The sequence below is a fragment of the Diadema antillarum genome, unplaced genomic scaffold, assembly GCF_040938485.1.
Source record: "Diadema antillarum isolate AM-2024a unplaced genomic scaffold, OU_Dant_1.0 seq00001074_RagTag, whole genome shotgun sequence".
Classification (NCBI taxonomy): domain Eukaryota; kingdom Metazoa; phylum Echinodermata; class Echinoidea; order Diadematoida; family Diadematidae; genus Diadema; species Diadema antillarum.
Window position 1 is genome coordinate 111,560 of NW_027271898.1, and position 24,501 is coordinate 136,060.

General features: G+C 38.9%; 1 protein-coding gene across 1 annotated transcript; it reads left to right on the forward strand.

The window, feature by feature from the left end:
- The first annotated feature begins 23,046 nt into the window (after nucleotides 1–23,046).
- LOC139743361 (trace amine-associated receptor 6-like) lies at nucleotides 23,047–23,897 on the forward strand. Its single transcript, XM_071653847.1, has one exon. The coding sequence runs from the start codon at nucleotides 23,094–23,096 to the stop codon at nucleotides 23,895–23,897; it is 804 nt and encodes a 267-aa protein (XP_071509948.1). The 5' UTR covers nucleotides 23,047–23,093.
- The last annotated feature ends 604 nt before the right edge of the window (nucleotides 23,898–24,501 follow it).

Sequence of the window (24,501 nt, forward strand, 5' to 3'; positions counted from 1 at the left end):
TGGGTTTGCTTCATGGCATCTGTCTACACTTTGACCACGATCTCCATTGAAAGATATCTGGCCATCGCCTATCCTTATTTGTATCGAACCTGGGCAAATCATAGCTACGAGAAGTTTGCCTTTCCTCTGATATGGCTCGCTGCTGTGTTGATCAACCTCTTCACGTTTCTATTTGGTGGCATGGATGAGTGTGGCAGGTGTTTTTTAAGTTTCCCCTCCGTTAGATCAAAGCAAGTGTTCGGCGTGTTTCTTTTCATATTTGAATATGTCGGACCACTCTGTATAATGTCTTACACCAACCTTCAAAGCATCCTCAAACTGCGCCAGTACTCTCTGAATCCAAGCGATGCAAGCAATCCGACGCTCTCCCAAGACGCACAGACAATTCATCGTCGGCTGACCACAATGTTCACAGTCATTTTCGTTACCTTTTTTGTTCTTTGGACGCCAGATCAGATCTGCTATCTGCTGTATAATCTGGGCGTTTTGAGTGGTAACTTCACCAATACTGTCGCTTACAAGGTCTTAGTCCAGGTTGCCTTTATGAATGCCTGTACCATGAACCCTTTCATCTACTCTGTGTGGGTGCCAATCTTCCGTCACCAGGCAACGGCCTATCTCACCTGTCGGGGTATTCGGAACCTGCATTTGACGAACACAGACACGCATTAGGTTTCAGGTTTCTCCCACCTGTAAAACAGCCCTGAGACTGTACATGCAAAGTTGGAATGTCATTACACAGTCCGTTCAATCATCGTCTACTCTGATATTTGCTTCACTGAAAAAGAAAATGTACACGCAATGTATTTACGTTATATTTGACTTTCTTTTTCACCTTAATGTACTCCAGCCCCTGAAAGTAGCAGTAGCACTAGAAGAAAAATAAATATGATAGATCATGCTGAAATAAGGCACCTTGGTGTGTCCTTTCTTTATAAGTTGCTGAATGGAAATATTTTCTTTCACAACAACGCAAACGCTGGACATTTCAAGCTCACGGTGCTTGAGCAAGTGCCCTACGGTACGTACCCCCCCCCCCCCCCATGAAGTAATCAGGTAATCGATGTACATAACATTTACCTATCAATTTTGTTGATTGTTTTTGTTGGGGACCTTGATTCACTTCAACTTGTATCAAAACCAATATTGTCCATCAGCATTTATAGATTCGAGTCAATGATAAAAGTTCACAACAACAAATTACACGTTTTTTTTTATAAAGTCATTATAGAATGCTGTTACCAATAGGGCTACATTTATTGCACTTTTGCTTTAAAGGGACTGTACAGTACTGCTTGAGGTGGGGATTCATGTTTTGAACATTCCTAAGTGAGATAATGAGAAACCTCTTATAGAATAATATGAAAGAGCATGTAAATTTAAGAAGGATTCAATGTTTTTTTTATGAAAATTGGTTTTCAAATGGCTGAGATATCCAAAAAAAGTGACAATATAGGTTTCCCGGTCAATTTCATACTTTTGTCATTCAATGTTAATGTCCATTCAAATTCACACAGCGCACGCACGCGAAAATATTCGGGCATTCAAATTCAGAATCCGAGTGATCAATTTCATTTTTGGGCGTTCTATTTCGTTTTTTGTGAAATCAAATTCTCGATTGGGCATTCAATTTCAAAATGCGAGCACCGACTTTCCTACTCGTGCATTCAAATTCATGTGATAGTCATGTGATAGTCCAAATGAGCTTGTTTGGAGCGTTCAATTTCATTTTTAGGCGATCACGTTCCTACTTCGTGCAATCAATTTAACGAGGTAGACTTTTTAAGAAGGAAAAAGGGCCAACACAACCAATGAAGGCTTGCATATAGTGTGATTATGATTGTTTGCAGGTTCTACATTGTTCTCTGTTCATGTATTCTTTGTTTTTCATCTCAATAAATTTCAAATTGTAATGTCCAATCAGCAGTGCATCCAAACAACATAACGACAATCTTATCATATTTCTTGATGATACTGCATGCTGTCAACGCCCCACCACTAACCACATAATGACAATTCTTCAATTTAAAGACAAACTGACACATCACATAGTCCCGCAAAATAAACCAATAAGACAACAATTCACAACAAACAAGACGTATAAAAATGTTCATGTATCAGTTTCAACATAGTCGTAATTGTGGTGGTTTTTTTTTTCTGGAAGGTGTCAACTATAGGCCTATACAGTGCCTAATGTTTGTTTGTTTGTTTCATTCTCCATCAAAGAAGATGGGTGGATAGGCCATATTCAGCTGCAATAGCTGGTCTTCCATATGGGGTCCAGTTGGATGTAAACACCCTGCTCTTCGCGATGAATAAATGAAGTGGGATCTTTTACGTGCATGAGTTGTGACTCTCTCACACATGGGACCTTCATTTTATGTATAATCCGAGAGACATGTGCCTGTATTTTCCTTTTCGCTATGCGCGAGTTCAAAATTTTCAATGAACAGGTGGACCTCTACTGCAAAATGAATAATCATTATAAATCCCAATATATTCAAAGGCAAATGAAAAACACATGCATACTCGGCCCCAAACTAACTAAATTCAGGACTTCTTTTAAATTGAATGCAGTTATTTGGAACATGGTTGTCTATTCACGAATTTGAATGACCGACGAGATTCCGTCGCCAGCTATACATGAAATTGAATGCTCATTGATGAAATGCGTGCTCTTCTCTTAAATTTGAATGCTCCGATAGTGAATTTGAATATTCCAATAGTGAATTTGAATGCTCCGACAGTGAAATTGAATGCTCGGATAGTGAATTCGAATGACCGGATTTTTAATTTGATTGCTGATTCAGTGCTGCGAGCGTTGAATGCGTGAAATCGAATGCTCGGAATAGGAACTTGAATGACAAAAGTATGAAATTGACCGGGAAAACCTATATAATAAAAAAGACTACAGGCCACGCCTTTTATAAGAATTTCTTTGTTTCACCTTGTTTTTGGATATCTCAGCCATTTCAAAACCGACTTTCATCAAATAAACTTTTGATACCCCTTAGAATTGCATGCTCTCATAAAGTGGTTTCTGAATATCTCGCAAAACATTAAAAGCTAAATTCTCGCCTCGACCAGAACTGTACAAACCCTTTAATCTTAAGAAACATCGTGTCCTGCTGTATGTCATGTTTTTAGTGCCCATAGAAACCAGCGGTTAACGTATAAATGTTATCCGATTACATTCTACTTCTTGTCACTAGCTATCTATAATTCACAAGAGAGCATCAGTTGTATTTTCAGTACATGTTTTAAAGCACTTTCAATTAGGGCTACTACGCTAAGACTATGTCAAAACGATTGGGTATATTGTCTTTCACATAATTGTTACACTGTAATAACATCGGTGTGAGATTTAACACCACGGGTGTTAAATCTTACACCGATCAAACGTCAATAAAGGACCACACCCACAGGTGTTAAAAATGCACTGTGATGGTATTGAAAAGTGTTCACCTGACACTTCGTGGTGTTAATTTGACACTGTATCTGGTGTTATTTTGACACTGTACTGGTGTTAATTCAAAAATGACACCACATGGTGTTGATTTGATATTTGTTGGTGTTAATATCAATGGTTTAACACCCGTCCAGCTTCAATAAGAGACCACACCAGCTGGTGTTACTTTGGTGTAAATTTATTTTCACATTTTTTTTCAAAAATCGAGTATTTTAATGTAAAATTCTTGATCGTCTTGTTTAAATTAAAAATCAACAAGAAGTGCAGTTACTAAGAAACTCTTCAAAAAACAGTTTAAAATTTGGAAATGACACCCGTTGGTGTTAATTTAACACCATAAATGAGCATCGAAAATTTAACACCAGCTCGGTGTTCACTATTTAACACCGGACTTTTTGCAGTGTAGTAAACTATCCCGACTTTTCGCTCAGAGAAGGAGTGTATATATCCTTCAAATTTGGTTTAATAATGACTTTTCTTGCTCACATCGAGTGGCTTGAGACTTAAAATCAGGTCGGTCGAAGCCGCTACGGTTGGTACGGGATTGACCTTAAAAGAATAAAGGGAGAGAAAAGAAAATAGAGCTGAAAAGGAAAGGAGGAGAAGAAGACAGAAGAGAAAGAAGAGAGAGTGTCGGAGGGTGAAAACATGTCATTCATATCAACTAGTAAAGGCTTATCACCACATGGCTGCACACACGGGGTAGGAGTGGCATAAAATGCAAAAGTGTGTTCCAGATTATGAAATTTCAATTCTATAATACGTAAAAGCCCCGCGCGCTCCACTTCCACAAAATATTCCCTAAAAACAGGGAGGTGAGAACTGACAACATGAAAGACGCCCACACCTATAAATACTACGATGACGTAGCCATTCGCATTGTCCTGAATATTGATGTTATACCCACACTTCTGATTTAAAATTTTCTTAATTTTCCCCATTACAGTGTGCATCGTGATCGTTGAAGCAAAATTTTAAATATGTAAAAGCTTCTTCATCATGCGGAAAGGGGGATTCCCCTTCCCATGCCCATCTCAACAGACTTTGTACTTGAAGTGACAGAAAACACGAGGAAAAAACTGGGTGGCACTGTACCATAATACTATTTATAGCCATTCACATTTTCTATATACTATATAATTTTTTGCTCTTTTTAATAGATTTTTTGATACATTCTCCCGAGGTGTTCACCCGATCATTGAATTTCAGGTCCAAAATTTGCAAAAGCTCCCTCGCGTGGAAGGGGCGACCCCCTTTGGTCTATCTCCAGAGAGCAGGATATTTAAGTACATTTTTAAAGTTTCACTATTGTAATGACGGTGGAGAAAGCTAATCACCAGAATTGTTCAATCTGCACTGGTGCACAAGGAACGATAGAGGAATTAATTATCACTCCACTTGTATCACTTTTGGGATGTAAAGGGGCGAATCCCCCTTGCACTCCTATGAGAAGCACTGCCCCTTCGAACCTCGGCGAGTTTTCACCTCCAGACCCCTGCTGAAACCCTACCACTATCAAAATGGAAGGAAAAAAAGTTTCGACGGGCACGCTTTATATCACTACTGATCATATTCAGCAATATGGTATTCTGTTGAAATTAATGGTATTTGACATATCCCTTCTGTGTCTGTGCATGATTTCTCACTCTCACTGAACTTTGACTATACGCTCAAATTGTTTCTGCATACAAGATAATAATTTGCACAAAGTGTGACACTTGTATACTTTATGAATAACTCCCTTTTGACCATCAGCATGATCTCTTGACGTGAGTATCAGTAGGCTTAAATCTTCATCTTGATCCAAAGATATCTTGTCCTTATTCTGTTTTGGCTGCAATAGTAATGACGATGATTATAACACTGGTAATGCACTCCACTAAGCAACTCAGGAACATGAAAAGGGGGTAATTATTTGATAATTTCTTCAGTGTTATTTTGAAAGGCTGAGGGAAGTGGTCAATGTTCATTTTTTATGTTCAGGAGGTGATGGTTATTTCTTTACAGAGAAGTTCGCAAAAATGTAACTTGAGAACGTAATTGCTCTGCACATCCATTGTTGTGCCTGCCACACAGGACAATAAATCTTAGTTGAGACAAAGGGTTTACACGACGCAAAAATTTTACGAGCGTTATAGGCTCGCTATTGGCAATTGTAGGTACGGACATCATTGCATATTGTTCCTCATATATATCTAACAGCGGGCGGTCACCCATTCTGGAGGATGTTATGATTATGTGTCTCTCAGAAAATTCTGTTCAGACATCTGGAGCTTATTCATTTCACGCCTAAGACATTGCTCTAAAGACTGCAACAGAAATGTCTTGCGTGAATGTTACAAATGCAGAACCGTGGATTTTGATAGAAAATATCTCCTACTTCTGGTACGATTATGTGGCCTTCGTTCTTATTGTCATAGCCATTGTGGGAAATAGTTTCGTCATCCTTATCCAGAGCCGTCTAGGCGGGGCCCGTGTCGGTGGGACATCAGCGAACCGTCTTATCATCGGTCTGGCTGTAGCTGATCTACTGACGGCGTTCTTCTACATCCCCCTACCGGAATACATCAACGTACCACCCACGCCCGCTGGCGAGTTCTACTGCCGGGTGATCGAACCAAAGTCTTTGGCTTGGGTTTGCTTCATGGCATCCGTCTACACACTTACCACGATCTCTGTTGAAAGATATCTAGCCATCGCCTATCCTTATTCGCATCGAACCTGGGCAAAACATGGCTACGAGAAGTTTGCTTTTCCTCTGATATGGCTCGCTGCAGTGTTGATCAACCTGTTCACGTTTCTATTTGGTGATGTGGATGAGTGTGGCAGATGTTTTTTCAGTTTCCCTTCCGTTAGATCATGGCAAGTGTTCGGCGTGTTTCTTTTCATCTTTGAATATGTCGGACCACTCTGTATAATGTCTTACACCAACCTTCAAAGCATTCTCAAGCTGCGCCAATACTCACATGGATTACACGGTTCAAGCAAGGCGACGCTCTCCCAAGACGCACAGGCAATACATCGTCGGCTGACCACAATGTTCACAGTCATTTTCGTCACCTTTTTTGTTCTTTGGACGCCAGATCAGATCTGCTTTCTGCTGTTTAATCTGGGAGTTCTGAGTGGTAACTTCACCAAGACTGTCGCTTACAAAGTCTTGGTCAAAGCTGCTTTTATGAATGCCTGTACCATGAACCCTTTCATCTACTCTGTGTGGGTGCCCAGTTTTCGTCGCCAGGCAACGGCCTATCTCACCTGTCGGGGTACTGGGAATATCTATTTGACGGACACAGACACGCGTTAAGCTCCATGTTTCTCCTATAAGACATCCCTTGGGGAGTTTATACGAAGTGGGGAAAGCCCTTGCAGTCCGTTCAATCATTATTTCGTCCGACATTTGCATTACTGAAGATAAATATACACACAACGTTTTAACGTGTTGGCTTTCTCGCATCTACACCAGCACCTGAAGGTAGTAATATTAGTCGTGTAGTAGTAGGAGGAGGATGAGTAGGAGTATACACACTGAAAACTTGCAGTAGTCTGTCTGTCTGCTGGACTAGCATAAATGCTAGTCCCGCAGGACGGACTAACAGAAATGCTAATCCAGACGGGCACCGTCTGGACTAGCCTTTTGCTAGTCCATCTACCAATTTAAGCTTTCTGTGATGTATAGTAGTAGAAGAAGAAGTCAGAATGAGATAGAAAAACAACATGATAGATTATGCTGGAAGCAGGCACCTCGGTGTCCTTTTGGCGTTGCTGAATTTCCAGATTTTCAAACCTTTCACTGCAGCGCAAAACGCTTTGCACACTGAGCTCACCGTGCTATTGAGCAAATGCCCCCGCCGCATTATACTTATCAGCCAAGTAATGTATTTGTATACGGTGTATATCACTCATCTATTAATTTTCGAGTGATCCCCATTTACTTATATAAAGCTCGTATCATCTTTTAACAATTATAGATTCCTATATGATAAAACTTCACATCCACTAATACTTTTTGGTAATAATGGAAAATTCTTCCCAACAGGGCTATATTTTTTTATTTCATTCTTGCTTTGATTTAAGTTACAAATGTACGGTATTGAGGGAACAGCTCTTAAGTGGTTTACTTCCTACTTAAATGAGCGAACTCAGTATACTGTTGTTCAAAAAAAGAAATCTGCCATTCATGAAACAAAGTTTGGAGTACCACAGGGGTCCATATTAGGACCTCTGTTGTTTACTATTTTCATGAATGACCTGCCAAGAGTAGTTGATGAGTGTGATATAATGATGTATGCAGATGATACTGTTATGATGTTCAGTGATCCAAATCCTGAAAGAATAGAAATGGTCTTAAACCGAGAACTCAAGAAAGTGAAGTCTTTGTTAGATGAGAATCACCTCACACTCAATGTAGATAAAACACAGGTACTTGTTGTTGGCACTCAACAGAAGTTTGTTCAGTCCAATCTGAATATGGTCTTTAAGGTGAATGATGTAATCATCAAACAGGTCCAAAGTGTGAAGTATTTAGGGGTCTGGATGGATCAGCATCTTAGCTGGCAAGAGCAAATTAAATATACCTCAAAAAAGATAGCAACCAGATTAGCATTACTCAGACGAGTTAGAAAATATCTAACTCTTGACAGCGCTAGATTGCTTGGTAATGCATTGGTCTTACCTTACTTTGACTATTGCTGTAATGCCTGGACGAATTGCAATCAGCGCAACAAGTCGATACTGATCAAACAACATAAAGAAATGGCAAGGATAATACTGAAAGCAAATCCTTTAACACCCTCCTCTCAAATGTTCAAAACTTTGCATTGGATTCCTATGGAGGAACGTTGGCGGTTCCATCGGGCTAAGCTCTTATATGATGTAATTAATGGTTCTGCTCCATCCTATTTGATTGATCGCTTCACGCTATGCAGTAGTACACATCGGTACAGGACAAGAAGGGCGGGCACCCATGGTCTTGTTTTGCCCAGAGTCACCTCTGAGAGTGGGAAAAGGGCTTTTTCTTTCTCTGGAGCTATGCTTTGGAATGCACTTCCTGCAATTATACGCAGTTCTCCTTCAAAAGCTACCATTTGCGGTAATTATTTGAAACATTTCGCCTCATAACCTGGGTTATTTGCTATCTGATATATGTAGATCTTCTTAGATCCATTTTCTGTAATCTCTGTTGTATATTTCTGTAGTGTTATTTGTCTGTTTCGTTTGACTTTTATGAATGAGTTTGTGACACAGGGCCTCTAGGGAGAACAGTGCATTGACTACTGATAGGGCCACCCTGTATAAATATGACTAAATAAATAAATAAATAAATAAATAAATAAATAAATCTAAAAAAATATGAAGAGTTTGATCGCAAAAACCGATAAGTCCATATTTGCCAAATGGAGATATTTGCGATTAAAGGTCAACAAAAACAGAGAGAATAATAAGAAAATTTTTGCTTCTTTTGACCATAACTTCAAAAGTGTACCTTTATATGTAGTGACCAATATATCGTTTAAAAGGTATTATTTTGTACTTTATGACAGATACCGTACTTCAAAATCTTCAAAAATGGACTTATCGGTTTTTGCAAACAAACTCTTCATATCTTGTAAAAAGACAAATGGTAAATGATGATTTTAGTGCCCATAGAAACACGCGAAAAACTGATTAATGTTATCCGATTAGATTCTACTACATGTTGTCGTTATCTATATTTTATGAGAGCATTGTTCTGTGTTCAAGTACATGTTTTAACGTAGTTTCAATTAGGACTACTACATTATGACTGTAATTATGTCAGAAGGAGTGGATAGCCGATACATGATTTATACCATCCCGACTTTTATCTCAAAGTAGGAGTGTATCTATCCTTCAAATTTGGTTTGATATTGACTTATCTTGCTCACATTGAGTGGTTTGAGACTTTTAATCACCAGTGACAATTGTCATGAATGTTACATTCTGTTGAATTCAAAGGTGTTTCGCGTATCATCCGGTCGTCTGTGCATGATTGTTAAAATTTACTAATGACTTTAATCACTTTCGATTTTCTTTTTTTTTTTACATGATTACGTACTTTACAATGTTGTGTGACATTTGTACGTTATTTATATGTATAGCACCTTAGGCCATTATTAAGATCGATATGATAACCGCTAGCGCTTAGAGACATTTCATGTGATAATGTGCCATATAAATGTTGTGAATCTTTATTATTATTATTATTATTATTATTATTATTATTACTATTATTATTATTATTATTAACCTCTTATATCACTATTTGCATAAGTAGCAGTAAACCGTTGACATGTTTCAAACATTTTCTAGTGGTTGTTTTTAGTATTGTTTTGTTTTGTTCTTTTTTGGCTGTGACTGGTATAACATGAATGACGATAATGATGATAATAATACTTGCTGTGCACGTGATGCACACTTCAGAAGGAAAACCAGGAACACGAAAAGAGAAAATTTGATAATTTCTTCAATGTTACTTGACTCGTCAAGTGTTGAGGAAATTAAGTAGTCAATCATGGGCGTCACCAGGGGGGGGGGGGGTGCGTTGGGTGCGAACGCACCCCCCTTCAGATCAAAAAAAAAAAAAAAAATCAGTCTGCGAGCGACCTCAACGCCGGACGCTAAATAATTACTCTTTTCTATTTTTTTTTCATATTTTGCACCAGGGACACACACACACACACACACACACACACACACACACACACACACACACACACACACACACACACACAAAATCAATTCGCACCCCTGGTTCTGGCAGCACTGATTTTATACATACACATGTACATGTATCTAGATTAGTATTCTACAGTGTTTACTATTTATCGACCGTACTGTACATCCTTACGATACGGAGCACTTATACACGTTTGCATGTACGTGTGCTACTTACAAGTATGTAGGGTCTATGTACATTACTTCTGACCAATCCATATTGCCAACCCAAGAGCGAGCCTTAGCCTCATTAAAAAAAGATGAAAAAAAAATGGAGGGGCAAGCATATCATTTTGCCCACCCCCCCCTCCATAATTGCAGAGACGAGAAGATTTTCTTATCTTTTTTTTGACAGAAAAACAGAAAGTTACCCCCATAAAAATATTGGAGGGGCAAGCATATTTTAATTTTGCCCCCCCCCCATAATTGATAATTCCCGAAATGAGAAGATTTTCTTGCTTTTGAAAGAAAACAAAAATCTTGCCCCATAAAAATATTGGAAGGCAAGCGCACCATTTGCCCCACCCCACATAATCATAATTCCCGCGATGAAAAGACTGTCTTGCTTTTTTGTTAGAATTCAAGAAATCTGTCCAATTATTTCACCCAAAAGCAGTGGCGTAACTACGGGGGGGGGGGGTGCGCCCCCTCCCAATCCGCTGGTTAAAAAAAAAAAAGACTTACCGAAATAGTAATTCAAGTGTTAGTAAACTGCTTTTGAATGAAAGGGTGATCAAGAAATAAGATATTTTTCTGTGATTTCTTTTTAGATAGGTATATACTGTGAAACATTGTTCAAAAAGCCCGGACCCGACAAAAGATTGTGATTCAGCGTGATTCCTGGTTGGCATTCTGCAGCATATAAGCAGGATGTGCGCAGTGTACTCAGTACATCCGAACGAAGAGTCGTTGCGCAGTGTGATGTAGAATGTACATCTTTGTACCTTACGCTTCGTTTTATCAAAGCTAGATCATTGCTTTTGCAGTGTTGCTTTACATACTAGTCTATGTAAAAATGTCTTGCATTGCCAATAAAAAGACATGCCCTGGGCTAATTCCTAACTTTTCCATGTACATATATACACAAACACAAACAAACACGCACAATTAGTTTAGGGGATGCTCTAAAGTGCAGATTTTGGACATCCTTTCCCCGCTTGGTCACTTCGACGCCACCTCGCTGGTCATACCTCCCCCAGTCATGAACATAAACCCACACCCTTGACTACCAGTGGCGAATCCAGGGGGAGGGGCGCACCGGGCGTCCGCCCCCACCCCCCTCTCCCTTTAATTTCCAAAGCGAAAAAAATAATAATATAGCTTCAAACGGCAGTTTTTGGACAGTAAAATGTTAACATTTTCAAGCTCGCTCGCTCCTCTCGCTCGCATTTAGTCGTAATGCCATTCTCTTGAAGTTGCTGCCAGTAATTGCCGGCAGTTGCGCCTGGTGCGCCCCCCTTAATTTCCAAAGCGAAAAAATATAGCTACAAACGGCAATTTGGGGACTATAAAATGTCAAAATTTTCAAGCTCCTTCGCTCCGTTCGCTCGCATTTAATCTTTATGCGGATATGCCATTCTTCTGATGTTGCTGCCAGTAATTGCCTGCAGTTGCGCCCGGTGCGCCCCCCTTAATTTCCAAAGCGAAAAAATATGGCTAAGAACGGCAGTTTTTGGACTGTAAAATGTAAAATTTTCAAGCTCGCTCTCTTCGCTCGCTCGCATTTAATCGTTATGCAATTCACCTGCTGTTATTGCCAGTAATTGCCAGCAGTTCCGCCCGGTGCCCCTCCCCCTTAATTTCCAAAGCGAAAAAATATGGCTAAGAAAAGAACGGCAGTTTTTGGACTGTAAAATGTAAAATTTTCAAGCTCGTTCGTTCTGCTCGCTCGAATGTAGCCATTATGCTCTCCTGATATTGCTGCCAGTATTTGCCAGCAGTTGCGCCCGATGCGCCCCCTTAAATTCTAAAGCGAAGAAATATAGCTACAAACGGCAGTTTGTTTGTTTTTTACAGTAAAATGTCAAAATTTTCAAGCTCGCTCGCTCGCTCGCTCGCATTTAATTGTTATGCAATTCTCCTGATGTTGCTGCCAGTAATTGCCGGCAGTTGCGCCCGGTGCGCCCCCCCCCCCCCCACCTCCTTTATTTCCAAAGCGAAAAAATATGGCTCCAAATGGCAGTTTTGGGACTGTAAAATGTCAAAATTTTCAAGCTTGCTCTCTTCGCTCGCTCGCATTTAAGTGTTATGCCATTCACCTGATGTTGCTGCCAGTAATTGCCAGCAGTTGCGCCCGGTGCGCCCCCCTTTATTTCCAAAGCAAAAAAAATACGGCTACAAACGGCAGTTTTTGGACTGCAAAATGTCAAAATTTTCAAGCTCGCTCGCTCGCTCGCTCGCAATTAATTGTTATGCAATTCTCCTGATGTTGCTGCCAGTAATTACCGGTAGTTGCGCCCGTTGCGCCTCCACCCCTCCTTCATTTCCAAAGCGAAAAAATATGGCTCCAAATGGCAGTTTTTGTACCGTAAAATGTCAAAATTTCCAAGCTCGCTCTCTTTGCTCGCTCGCATTTAATTATTATGCCATTCACCTGATATTGCTGCCAGTAATTGCCAGCAGTTGCGCCCGGTGCGCTCCCCCCCCCCCCTTGATTTACAAAGCAAAAAAATATGGCTTCAAACGGCAGTTTTTGGACTGTAAAATGTCAAAATTTCCAAGCTCGCTCGCTCCGCTCGCTCGTATGTAGTCGTTATGCCATTTCCCTGATATCGCTGCCAGTAATTTGTCGTTTCACACCGTCATTCCATAATCCATTTATAAGGGGTACAACCCTCTCCGGCACTTCCACACCCTCTCCCCCCCCCCCCCCACCCTTGCTCGCTCCCTCGCCTACTAACCCCCCCCCCCCCCCCGCCCCGATGAAATCCTATACCTACCGGCGCGCCGGTGCCCTTTCCCCGCTTGGTTTCCCTTAAAAAACAGTAAAAGTCTAGGGATTGAGAGCTTCCTATATTCCAAATGTCTGTCAAAAAAATCTCGTAAACATTTAGCGTCAAAACGCACCCCCCTTGAAAAAAAGCTGGTGACGCCCCTGTCAATGCTTTACTTTGTTTCGAGAGGTGACGAAATTTCTATATAGAGTAAATGAAAGGAGGAAGAAGAATGCTTAGATACAATCTAGTAAGTTCTTTTAGTTATTTTAAAGAAATTATTGCCATCGTGTTTAAGAAATAAGATTTATCCATGTTATAATTCATGATTGTAATTTTTTAAGGTACTTTAAACTTTTTATTAAGGAAGGTAAAAATTTGAAATATTATCATTACCATTGTCATTGTCATGTCATTCTTTTCATATATGATATTTATATCGAAATTATTATTATTACTACTACTGTTATCATTATTACCATCATATTCATCATCTTTTTACTTGACTGTAATTTAAACGAGTTGAAAGCAGGGAACTAATACATTTTGATGACTTGCAAAGAGTTTTAGTGTGGAGGGCGTCAGTGATGTATACTTACATACCGTAATTGAACATTACACTATGTTTTACTTTGTCACAAATGTCATAGTTGGTTGGGACGTGGTCATGTTACCTTTTCATCTCCAGCAGATTCCCTATTATTAATTTCACTGCAATTGCTGTTTTCTAGTCATCTTTACCATAGGTTTATTGATAGCATCTTACAGGGCAAGAATGATAGTTGTATCATACAACAGTAACAATATCATGATGTCATCTAGTGGTCATATTGAGGTAAGATACAGCATTATGTACAAATGATATAACAACAACAACAACAACAAAATCAGGATTGAGTAAACGGATAGGTTGTCAACAGTGATTTGAGCTTATCAACACTTTCCGCATTACGATTATAAAAAGGGAGTTTATTCCAAAGAGATAGAAAACTAACAGAAAAAGCCCTATCACCATAACGGGTATAAAATGTCATGATATATTATGTTCCTTTCGATTGAGGTCAGGATCTTTGTGTACACCACTTTGCTTGCAACAATGTATAACTTTCTAATTTTACGACCTTCATGCAAACATGTCTCGTCTTTGATTTGTTTTGGCTGTGACAGTGGTGAGTATGATTATAACATTTGTAATGCATTTCAGTAAGAAAATCTGGAACACGAAAAGGGGGTAACTATTTGATGATTTCTTCAATGTTAATTGACTCGTCAAGTGTTGATAGGCTGAGGAACATTGTCAATATTCCTTGTCCGTGTTCAGGAGGTGACGATATTTCTTTATAGAGACATTCGTAAAATGTAACCCGAGAAAGTAATTGCTATGTCCAACCAATGCTGCGCCTGCGCCACAGGATATCGAATTTAAGTTTGGACAAAAGGCTTACACCGATGCAGAAATTTTATGAGCTTCAAAGGCTTGCTATTGCCTACATAAATACCGACATCATCGTATATCGCTCCTCATTAAATCGTAGATACATCTAACAGCAGGTGACTATCCATCCAAAAGCTAGCTGGTTATTTGTGTCGCTCAGAAAATTCTGTTTAAATATCCGGAGCATATTCCTTTCACGCCTTACACATTGATCTAAAGACTGCAATAGAAATGTCTTGCGTAAATATTACAAATGCAGAACCGTGGATTTTGATAGAAAATTTCTCCTTTTTCTGGTACGATTATGTGGCCATCGTACTTATTGTCATAGCCATTGTGGGAAATAGTTTCGTAATCCTCATCCAGAGTCGTCTAGGCGGGGCCCGGGTCGGTGGGACATCAGCGAACCGTCTTATCATCGGTCTGGCTGTAGCTGATCTACTGACGGCGTTCTTCTACATCCCCCTACCGGAATACGTCAACGTGCCACCCACGCCCGCTGGCGAGTTCTACTGCCGGGTGATCGAACCAAAGTCTTTGGCTTGGGTTTGCTTCATGGCATCCGTCTACACTTTGACCACAATCTCTATTGAAAGATATCTGGCCATTGTCTATCCTTATTCCTACCGAACCTGGGCAAAACACGGCTACGAGAAGTTTGCCTTTCCTCTGATATGGCTCGCTGCTGTACTGATCAACCTTTTTTCGTTTGTATTTCGTGATATGGATGAGTGTGGTAGGTGCTTTCTCAGTTTCCCTTCTGCTAGATCAAGGAAAGTGTTTGGCGTCTTTCTGTTTATCTTCGAATATCTCGGACCACTCTGCGTAATGTCTTACACCAACCTTCAAAGCATCCTCAAACTGCGCCAGTACTCGCAGAATCCAAGCGATGCAAGCATCTCCCAAGACGCACAGGCAATACATCGTCGGCTGACCACAATGTTCACAGTCATTTTCGTCACCTTTTTTGTTCTTTGGACGCCGGACCAGATCTGCTATCTACTGTATAATCTGGACGTTTTGAGTGGAAACTTCACTAACACTGTTGCTTACAAGGTCTTAGTCAAAGCTGCTTTTATGAATGCCTGTACCATGAACCCTTTCATCTACTCTGTGTGGGTGCCCAGTTTTCGTCACCAGGCAACGGCCTATCTCACCTGTCGGGGTATTGGGAACATTTATTTGACGGACACAGACACGCGTTAGGTTTCAGGTTTCTCCTCTAAAACATCATATGGAGAGTTCATACGAAGTGGAGAAAGCCCTTGCAGTCCGTTCAATTATCATTAACTCGTCTGACATTTGCATTACTGAAGAAAAACTATTTACACACAACGTTTTAACGTGTTGCCTTTCTATTGCACCTACGCCAGCCCCTGAAAGTAATAATATCAGCACGTGTAGTAGAAGTAGGATGCTACTCTGTCTGTTTGCTTGACTAGCATAAATGCTAGTCCAGCAGGACGGACTAACAAAAATGATAATCCAGACGGGCACCGTCTGGAGTAGCCTTTTGCTAGTCCAGCTACCAATTCAAGCTTTCTGTGAAAGAAGAAGTCAAGATTGAAAAAAACAATATGATAGATTATGCTGGAAGCAGGCACCTCGGTATCCTTTTGGCGTTTGCTGAATTTCCAGGATTTTCAAACCTTTCACTGCAGCACAGAAACGTTTTGCACACCGAGCTCACCGTGCTATTGAGCAAATGCACCCCCTTAAAGTAATCAGCCAAGTAATGTATATACAGTGCATATCATTCATCTATTAATTTTCGAGTGATCCCCATTTACAAACTCGCATTATCTATCAACATTTATAGATTCTGATATGATAAAGCTTCACATCCACTAATACTTTTTGGTAATAATTGAACGTTCTTACAAATAGGGCCACATTTTTTTCATTCTTGCTTTAATCTTAAAAGATATCATGTAAAAAGACATCTGGTGAATAATGATTTTAGTGCCCATAGAAACAAGAGAAAAACCGCTTAATGTTATCCGATTAGATTCTGTTACATGTTGTCGCTATCTATATTTTACGAGAGCATTGTTCTGTGTTTAAGTACATATTCTAACGCAGTTTCAATTAGGACTATACTACATTATGACTATCATTATGTCAGAAGGAGTGGGTATATGATAGCCTATACATGATTTATACCATCCCGACTTTTGTCTCAAAGTAAGAGAGTATATATCCCTCAAATTTGGTATAATCATTGTCATTAATGTCATATTCTGTTGAATTCAATGGTATTTGACGTATCATCTGTCCGTGCATTTTTTTTTTTAAGTTTCACTGGTAACTTTCACTTTGAATTTTCTTCTTTTTCTTACACAATGTTATGTACTTAATATCTGGTGTGACATTTGTGCCTTATTTTATGTATAACACATTTGACCATTAAGACCGCTATAATAACCTCTTTACCATTCTTTACGTAAGTAACAGTAAGCCGTTGACCAATTGGTCCAAAGAAGTATTTTAAACGTTTTCTAGTGGGTTTTTTTTTTGTTCTTTCTTTTATGGGGCTGTGACTGTAATAGCATGAATGACGATAATGATGATAACAATACTTGCTGTGCACGGGATGTATTTCAGAAGGAAAACCAGGAACACGAAAAGGTGAAGTTTGATAATTTCTTCAAAGTTACTTGACTCGTCAAGTGTTAAGGAAAGTAGTCAATACTTGTCTTTGTTTCAAGAGGTGACGACATTTCTATATAGAGTAATGAAAGGAGGAAGAATGCTTAGATACAATCTAGTAAGTCCTTTTAGTTATTTTAAAGAAATTATTGCAATCATGTTTGATAACATTAAAAATTATAATATATTGTTTTAATTTATGGTTGTAATTTTATAAGCCACTTACAACTTTGTATTGAGGAAGGTAAATATCTGAAGTATCATAATTACCATTATCATTGTCATGTCATTCGTTTTTCATAATATATGATATTCATATTGAAATTATTATTACTACTATTATTATCATAATTATCATCATAGTCACCATCGTCATCATCATTTTACTTGACCGTGATTTAAACGAGTTGAAAGCAGGGAACTAATACATTTTATTGACTTGCAAAGAGTGTTTGATCGGAGGGCGTCAGTGTTGAGTATACTTACATACAGTATTAAACATAACGCTATATTTTACTTTGTCACGAATGTCATAGTTGGTTGGGACGTGGTCATGGTCATGCTACCTTTCATCTCCAGTAGATTCCCTGTCATTAATCTCACTATAATCGCTGTTTTCTAATCCTCTTTACCATAGGTTTATTGATAGCATCTAGGACAAGAATGATAATTGTATCACATAACGGTAAGAATATAATAATGTCATATTGATGTAGTGGTCATGTAATAGGCTACAGTGGCTACACGTATGTATTTTCAAAATGGAGGTCTCGAGAGATAACAGTAATTCCGAAGGCTCGTTAATCCGAAAATGAAATAAGGTTTGTCATTCCGAATGTTGTTTATTCCAAATGTTCATAATCCCGAAAATGAAAAAAACGTTCGTTTTCCGAAGGTTCTTCATCCGAAAATTAAAACACCAACAAATGTTCGTTATTCCTTGTAGTGTGTCCACAGACCTTTTCCATCCCTCTCCTTTTCCTTCTCTATTCTTCCCTGCTCCTTTTTCCTCGTTCTTCGTTGTCCAGTATCTGTCTGAGTGCATTTCCTCAAATTCTGTTGTTTCTGTGTATTGTGTTATTGTTGTTGTTGTTGTCGTCGTTATGTTTTTTTTTTGTGGCCGATTGCATATCTTCCTTTCCGTTCAATTTTCCTGGCACACCTGGCCCCATAGTGTCTGTGCCACAAATGTGATATGTTATATAGTTTATACGTTTGCATCCTAAAATCCTAGTAAGTATTGTTCATAGTATCAACATCATTATATCAATGAGTAAAATGTACAATAGTATATAGAAGAATTTAAAATGAATATGTCTTATTGGTATAACAAATTGGTGCTGTTGTTGTTTTGTTCCAGTGTTCCACGTTTTACAAGCGTGGCTTTTTTAGTGGAACACTGTTTTCCATCATTGTGATTATTTACTATTTTTGTTGCCATGACAAAGTGCATTGTTTCTTTTTTACGACATCATTCGTGTATAATTTATATTGTATTGAAAAAAAAATCCTTTATCGGACGAGTGTAAGAGAAATGAAAAAAAAATTGTATCACTTTGGATTATGTCAACTTTTTCTTTTCTTTTCTTTGTGATGATGGAAATAAATAAACTATTGAATTGAATTGAATTGAATTGAATTGAAATTCCTAAAGTTCGTCAATCCGAAAACGAAATAAGATCCATAATTCCGAATGTTCGTTAGTACGGATGAACAAACCTTCGGAAGAACGAACCTTATTTCATGTCCGGATGAACGAACCACTGGAATTTCGAACATTATTTCATTTTTTGAATTACGAACATTCGGAATAATGAACTTTCGAAATAATGCTACAACGATTCGGATCAACGAAACCTTTTTCGTTTTCGAATTAACGAGCATCTAGGTAGGCAGCTTCTGTGTTTAGGAATAGCGAACCTTATTTCATTTTCGGATTAACGAACCTTGGAAATAACGAACATCACCCGACTCAAGCCGGAGTCCTCTGCAGTGTTTGGATGAAAATTACCTTTCCTATCACTGTTTACATGAGGAAAGATCGGTAACAAAAATTTAGAGTGAACATGTGAGCTGGGAGAAAACGTAGGAAGGGTATGTTGGAGGTGTTTATTGTAAATATTGTAGTCACTTGATGCAAGAAGTGCAAGTGTGTTCAGCCGTATTTTGCTCATACAGTTGTACTTACTTTAATGTAGATTTGTGTGATAATGTTCGTCTCGTCGATGTACCATAACTATATTAAAGAGCAGAAATAAAAAATCTCATCGAAGATAGCATGTTATGGTGGGTTTGATGTTTTGGTATTTCATGAAATGCAAGAGATGGCCATAATATTTGAGGATAAAGCCGATAAAGACATGAAAATTTGATCTTGTCGTCTTATCTAATTTTCGCTGAAACAAAATCAATCAAGATACAGGAACAAACTAATAGGAAAAAGGGTCTTTGACTCATGCGGAGTATATTTTATACACACACACATTATGTATAGTATATAATACATATTCATGTACATATGATATACAATATATATAAGTAGTATAAAATTTAGAACGCAGCATGAAAGTGTTGCTAAATTAGTGACAGTAGCTGGATAGTCAAAATCTACAAGCACCGCTGTATTTGTAAAGTCTTATGTTATATCGACCATGTGTGCTCATTAAACTGTACAAAGAAAGCATCTTTATAATATGGGAGAGCAGTCACTTCGTATGTATGTGCGTGTATGTGCGTATGTGTGTTTGTATAACCACACGTCCAGGATAACATGGAATGAAAGGGAGTTCCGGATCATTCATAAGTTTGGTTGAAAAGAAAAGCTTGATATTATCAGCAAAGCAGTGAAAACTTCAGTAGAATCAGATACAAACTAGGAAGGTCGCTGAATAGCTTCAGTTAGACACATAATGATTTGAGTCTGGAGCATCAGTACGTTTGAGCAAGAGGGGAAAAAGGCCCTACAGGAAATTTCAAGATTTTATTAACAAACTATAATGATATGACAAGTACAAAATGACATCGTCAGTTCACTCATTTCCTTATTCATATTGACTGTTCAGGAACTTCTTTGTGAAAATTCATATCGGGTTTAGTTTCAGTTTTCACTGAAGTACTGTAAAAATTACTTCACACTTTCTTTTCAGAGTTACTTTTAATTGATCCATTAATATCCCATTAAATGTCTTGGCTCATTTGTGGAAAATAATCAACATGGTTCTGAGGCACCTTTTTCCTTCCGGAGCGGGCACGTAAAGTGTTGTCAATTGAAATATCAAGCGTGTCAGTTAAGCGCAGTGATAGTTGAGTCGCACTAATATAAATTTTTACTTTATTTTCAGATACGCGATTTGTCCCAATTAGATAGGAGAACAGCGTTGCGCTTTGTTCATTAAGTTTAGTTTCAATAATTGAGGCACTTTGTTTCAACTGAAACCGGATATATGCTCTAATTATTGCACTGTTCCCGTGGAAATTCGTATCCACATTAATTTGCTTGTAAGTGACTGATGGGAATGGATCAGCATGCTCATCACAAAGTCTTAAAATCAAAGTGTATAAAGGTTGAAAACAGTGTATGTTGCTCACTTCAAAACAGTCCTCTCTTTCACACTCATATCGCAGGAGACATATTATTATTTTATATGTATTAAAGCTTTCTACTGAAATTTCGACAGAATTGTTTCTTTAAAGCAAAGCTGTCGAAAATCAATTGTGTGGTGCACATGGTCTCTGATTCTTGTTGCATCATAATTAATTTGATACTGTTGAAATATCAGCAAATCAAAGGAATGAAATTAAGTGAATTATAAAAAATTCTCCTGCTCAAATTTTGATTTCCAAAAAAAAATATTGGACTCTTAAAAAAACAAAGTTAACAGTAAGTCTACTGATGAATGGATGTGTACATGGATGTAGGGTATGTATGAGTAGTTTACATGAAAGGGTTATACTGTATCCATCGGTGCTTCTGCCATTTTTATCGCATAATAATACCATATTCCATCAATGCTTTTATGTTAATTAAAGTGAATAATCGAAATTTCTTTCTTCCTGCTTTATCACATATTAATTGCTCTGTAAAGACAGACAAGTCTTCACCAGCTAAGGTTTGAAGGTGATGCCTTTACGTGTTTTTTTTTTTCATATTTTTATTGCTCTTTTGTGTCTCTCTTGAAAAAAAGATATTAATTGCCATGAACTGTTCGCCATGTTAATCATATAGGTAAACCTTTCTATTTCTGGGTATGCCATTAGAGGATAGTGATTCAGGACTTACCCCCCGTCATTCCGTTTGGACTCTTCCTCTTGATTGGTTTAGGCAGTCGAGAATTCGATCGTGCCTGGAATACATATTAGCCCCTCTAACACACAGTTTTCATCAAAAGCGTTTACACACATACGACACAGGTATCTATCATAGATTCAATTCAATTGAATTGAATTGAATCTATGATAAATGGAGGTATACCAAAAACGTACGGTGGACGGAAATCATGTAAAATGTTGACTGTTCATCCATCCTTGTCAGACGAAGTAGGCACTCACCACTCACTCACTCTCGAATGCGCATGAAATCCTGTTTCCGAGATCGCTCGTATTTTTGTCACTTCAGTGGTTCGTGGATCCATTTACCCCTCCTCCTGCCACTCGAGCTAGATCTGTATTTGACTGCGAGAGTCAAAATGACTTCTGAAGATGTTAATCTACTTCTAAAGAAAATAATTATGCATCACGTCGTTACGGCCAACATTCGCACCACGGAATATAACAACTCTTGTGCAGATGCCACATCGAGAATGAATGAGATATAGAGGATCGATCCATGATTTAATCAAACAACTGATCATCGTCTCAGAAGTATTTCCATGCTGATGGCCTGAAGATTGTTGAAGTGCTGCTCATATTTCTGCTACCTTAGCACCCAGTATCCAGTATTTGTTGTCTAGCCGTGATATATCACCGAGTCAAGTATACGGCAGACTGTGGAGTGACTCTTATGATGTTCAACATTCCTTGTGAAGAAACCGGGTCAAGAGAAAAATCATCTGTCCTCATATACTACTCTTGAGATTTTGTTTTTCACTTCGAAACCTCGTCAATCCATCTCCACATACAGCTCTCATTTGATAGATCTCCTTGTCAAAGAAAGCTTTTGACAGTATATGAATACACGTATATTCCTATCAAATGAGTTATAACCGTCAAGCCTGACTTTAAAGTTTAGGAAATCAATTCAATATACTTGAAAGAAGATTTAAGCAAAGCGACTGCTACGGATGCACCTGTTTTCTAAAACCACGCCTACGTCACATGCACCACCATCGATTTCATTCTGTCAATCGATGCATCGATGTGTAAACAGAATTTCGAGCGTATAAATAGTACCGCGAAGTATCTTTCATGTGATTTGAGGAGAGAAGTCTCTAGAAAGAAGATGATATTGCATCTGTACAATGGATATTAAACAGGATGACCAATGTGACAGTGACATGGGTGTACTGGGACAGCTCAAAAATGTTGGCCACATTTCAAACCAGCAATATCCCATCTAAAGGTTTATCTGGGCTGATCACTTTCCATCCACCGCGGCCCAAGCTCTTCGTTTTCCATCGGAATCGATTTTACTTTCAAGACAAGAATCAAGGAAGCAATCACTGAAGGATGCACGATGGATTTTTTCCAAGAGAACAGTCTGCCACGGAATAGCTTCCACAATTCCTATTTGCACAGGATTATACTGTTTCTCGTGGTCGTACCATTAATCTTGATTATTGCGTTCGGAAATGGCATGGTTATTCTTCCCGTCCTTAGCCGACGACAGTTGAGAAAACCAAATTATTTCATTCTCCTAAGTTTGGCCTTGAACGATCTCATGAATGCTTGTGTTTCCCTGCCACTCGAGCTCTATATACGAACCGTTCGCAATGAGGTAACTTGCTCGCTCAGCAGCGCCGAATACTTTTATCTTTGGAGCTACGTCTTCGTTTACGGATCTCTGACACATTTACTTTTAGTTAGCTTAGATCGTTACATTGCTGTGACAAGGCCACTGCGTTACGAGAGCATCGTTACAAATCGGAGGATTGGTATCGCAGTGACTGCAGCCTGGGCTTTAACGCTGACTTACGCCGTGGCCAGAATCAGTGTGGACAGTGATGGATCTGCGAAACACTTCATCTATTCCTACTGTCTGGGCGAGCGCAGCAGCTCCAGCAATATTTCGATGGTGTTCGACCTATTGGTTCTCATCTCCATACTAATCGTAGGAGCTTTTCTCATGGTTCTCAACATTCGCATTTTGCTCATTGCTATCAGGCAAGCGAATCGTATTGCCATCGTAGAAGACGCCATGAGAGCTCCAGGCGCGCCACGGAAACGCGGGAACAGTTCCCGCCACGTCAAGGCAACAAAGATCACTCTCTTGATGGTATCTTCTTTTCTCGTCTGTTTCATGCCTCTGGCTAGTTTTCTCGGCGCGGCGCGATACATCACAAGCGACCGCTGGTACGTCACTGCAGACGACTGCGCCTTCTTTCTTGTTTGCGTTAGCTCAATGACAAACCCGCTAATTTACTTTTCCCGCGATACCACATTTCGAGAAAATGCAGTGAGCATCTTACGCTCTCTTCAAACAAATATGAGGCAAAAGCTTACGAAGAGCACGTCGCTTGTGTGATGGAGGAGTCAGCGGCAAGCAGAGATGAGCTTTTTTTCATCCAGCAGGAATATTTTGTCTTATGTATAACCCATGTAGAGGAAAAGTAATGATTGTGATTAGATATATATTTGATTTGATTCATCAAGTCTCCGTATGGCATTGCTTGACTGTTCCTGTTTTCAGCACTATCGCTATCATCATAGTCATTGGCGGAGACAAAGACGCAAATATACCAATGCAAATTGCCTTTATTGTTCCTATCCCATTCATGTCTAGCATACTAAGAGCGACATTAAGTATGCCTATCGTCACAGTAAGATTGTCTGTACATTTTCAGTAAAGATATTAAATGTGCATTGATTAATTGTTAGACAGATATATATCCATGCTTAAATATTCATAGTTGTTACGCATCACTAGTGAAGATGAAATAAAAAATGATAAACTGAATTCATGCATTCTAGTCAATTTGCAGAAAACCACCTTTGTGTGAGAACAAAGTAAGTCACTTAAATAACCGTAAGCATTACCTATATGAAATACAAAATAAAACATCACTTCGGTGAATCGTTCTCTGCTACTATGCCAACCTCCCTCCAGAGCGCTATATAACACCATAGTC

Coding starts and splice junctions, on each gene's coding strand:
- LOC139743361 (XM_071653847.1), top strand. CDS start 23,094: ATGAATGCTTGTGTTTCCCTGCCACTCGAGCTCTATATACGAACCGTT.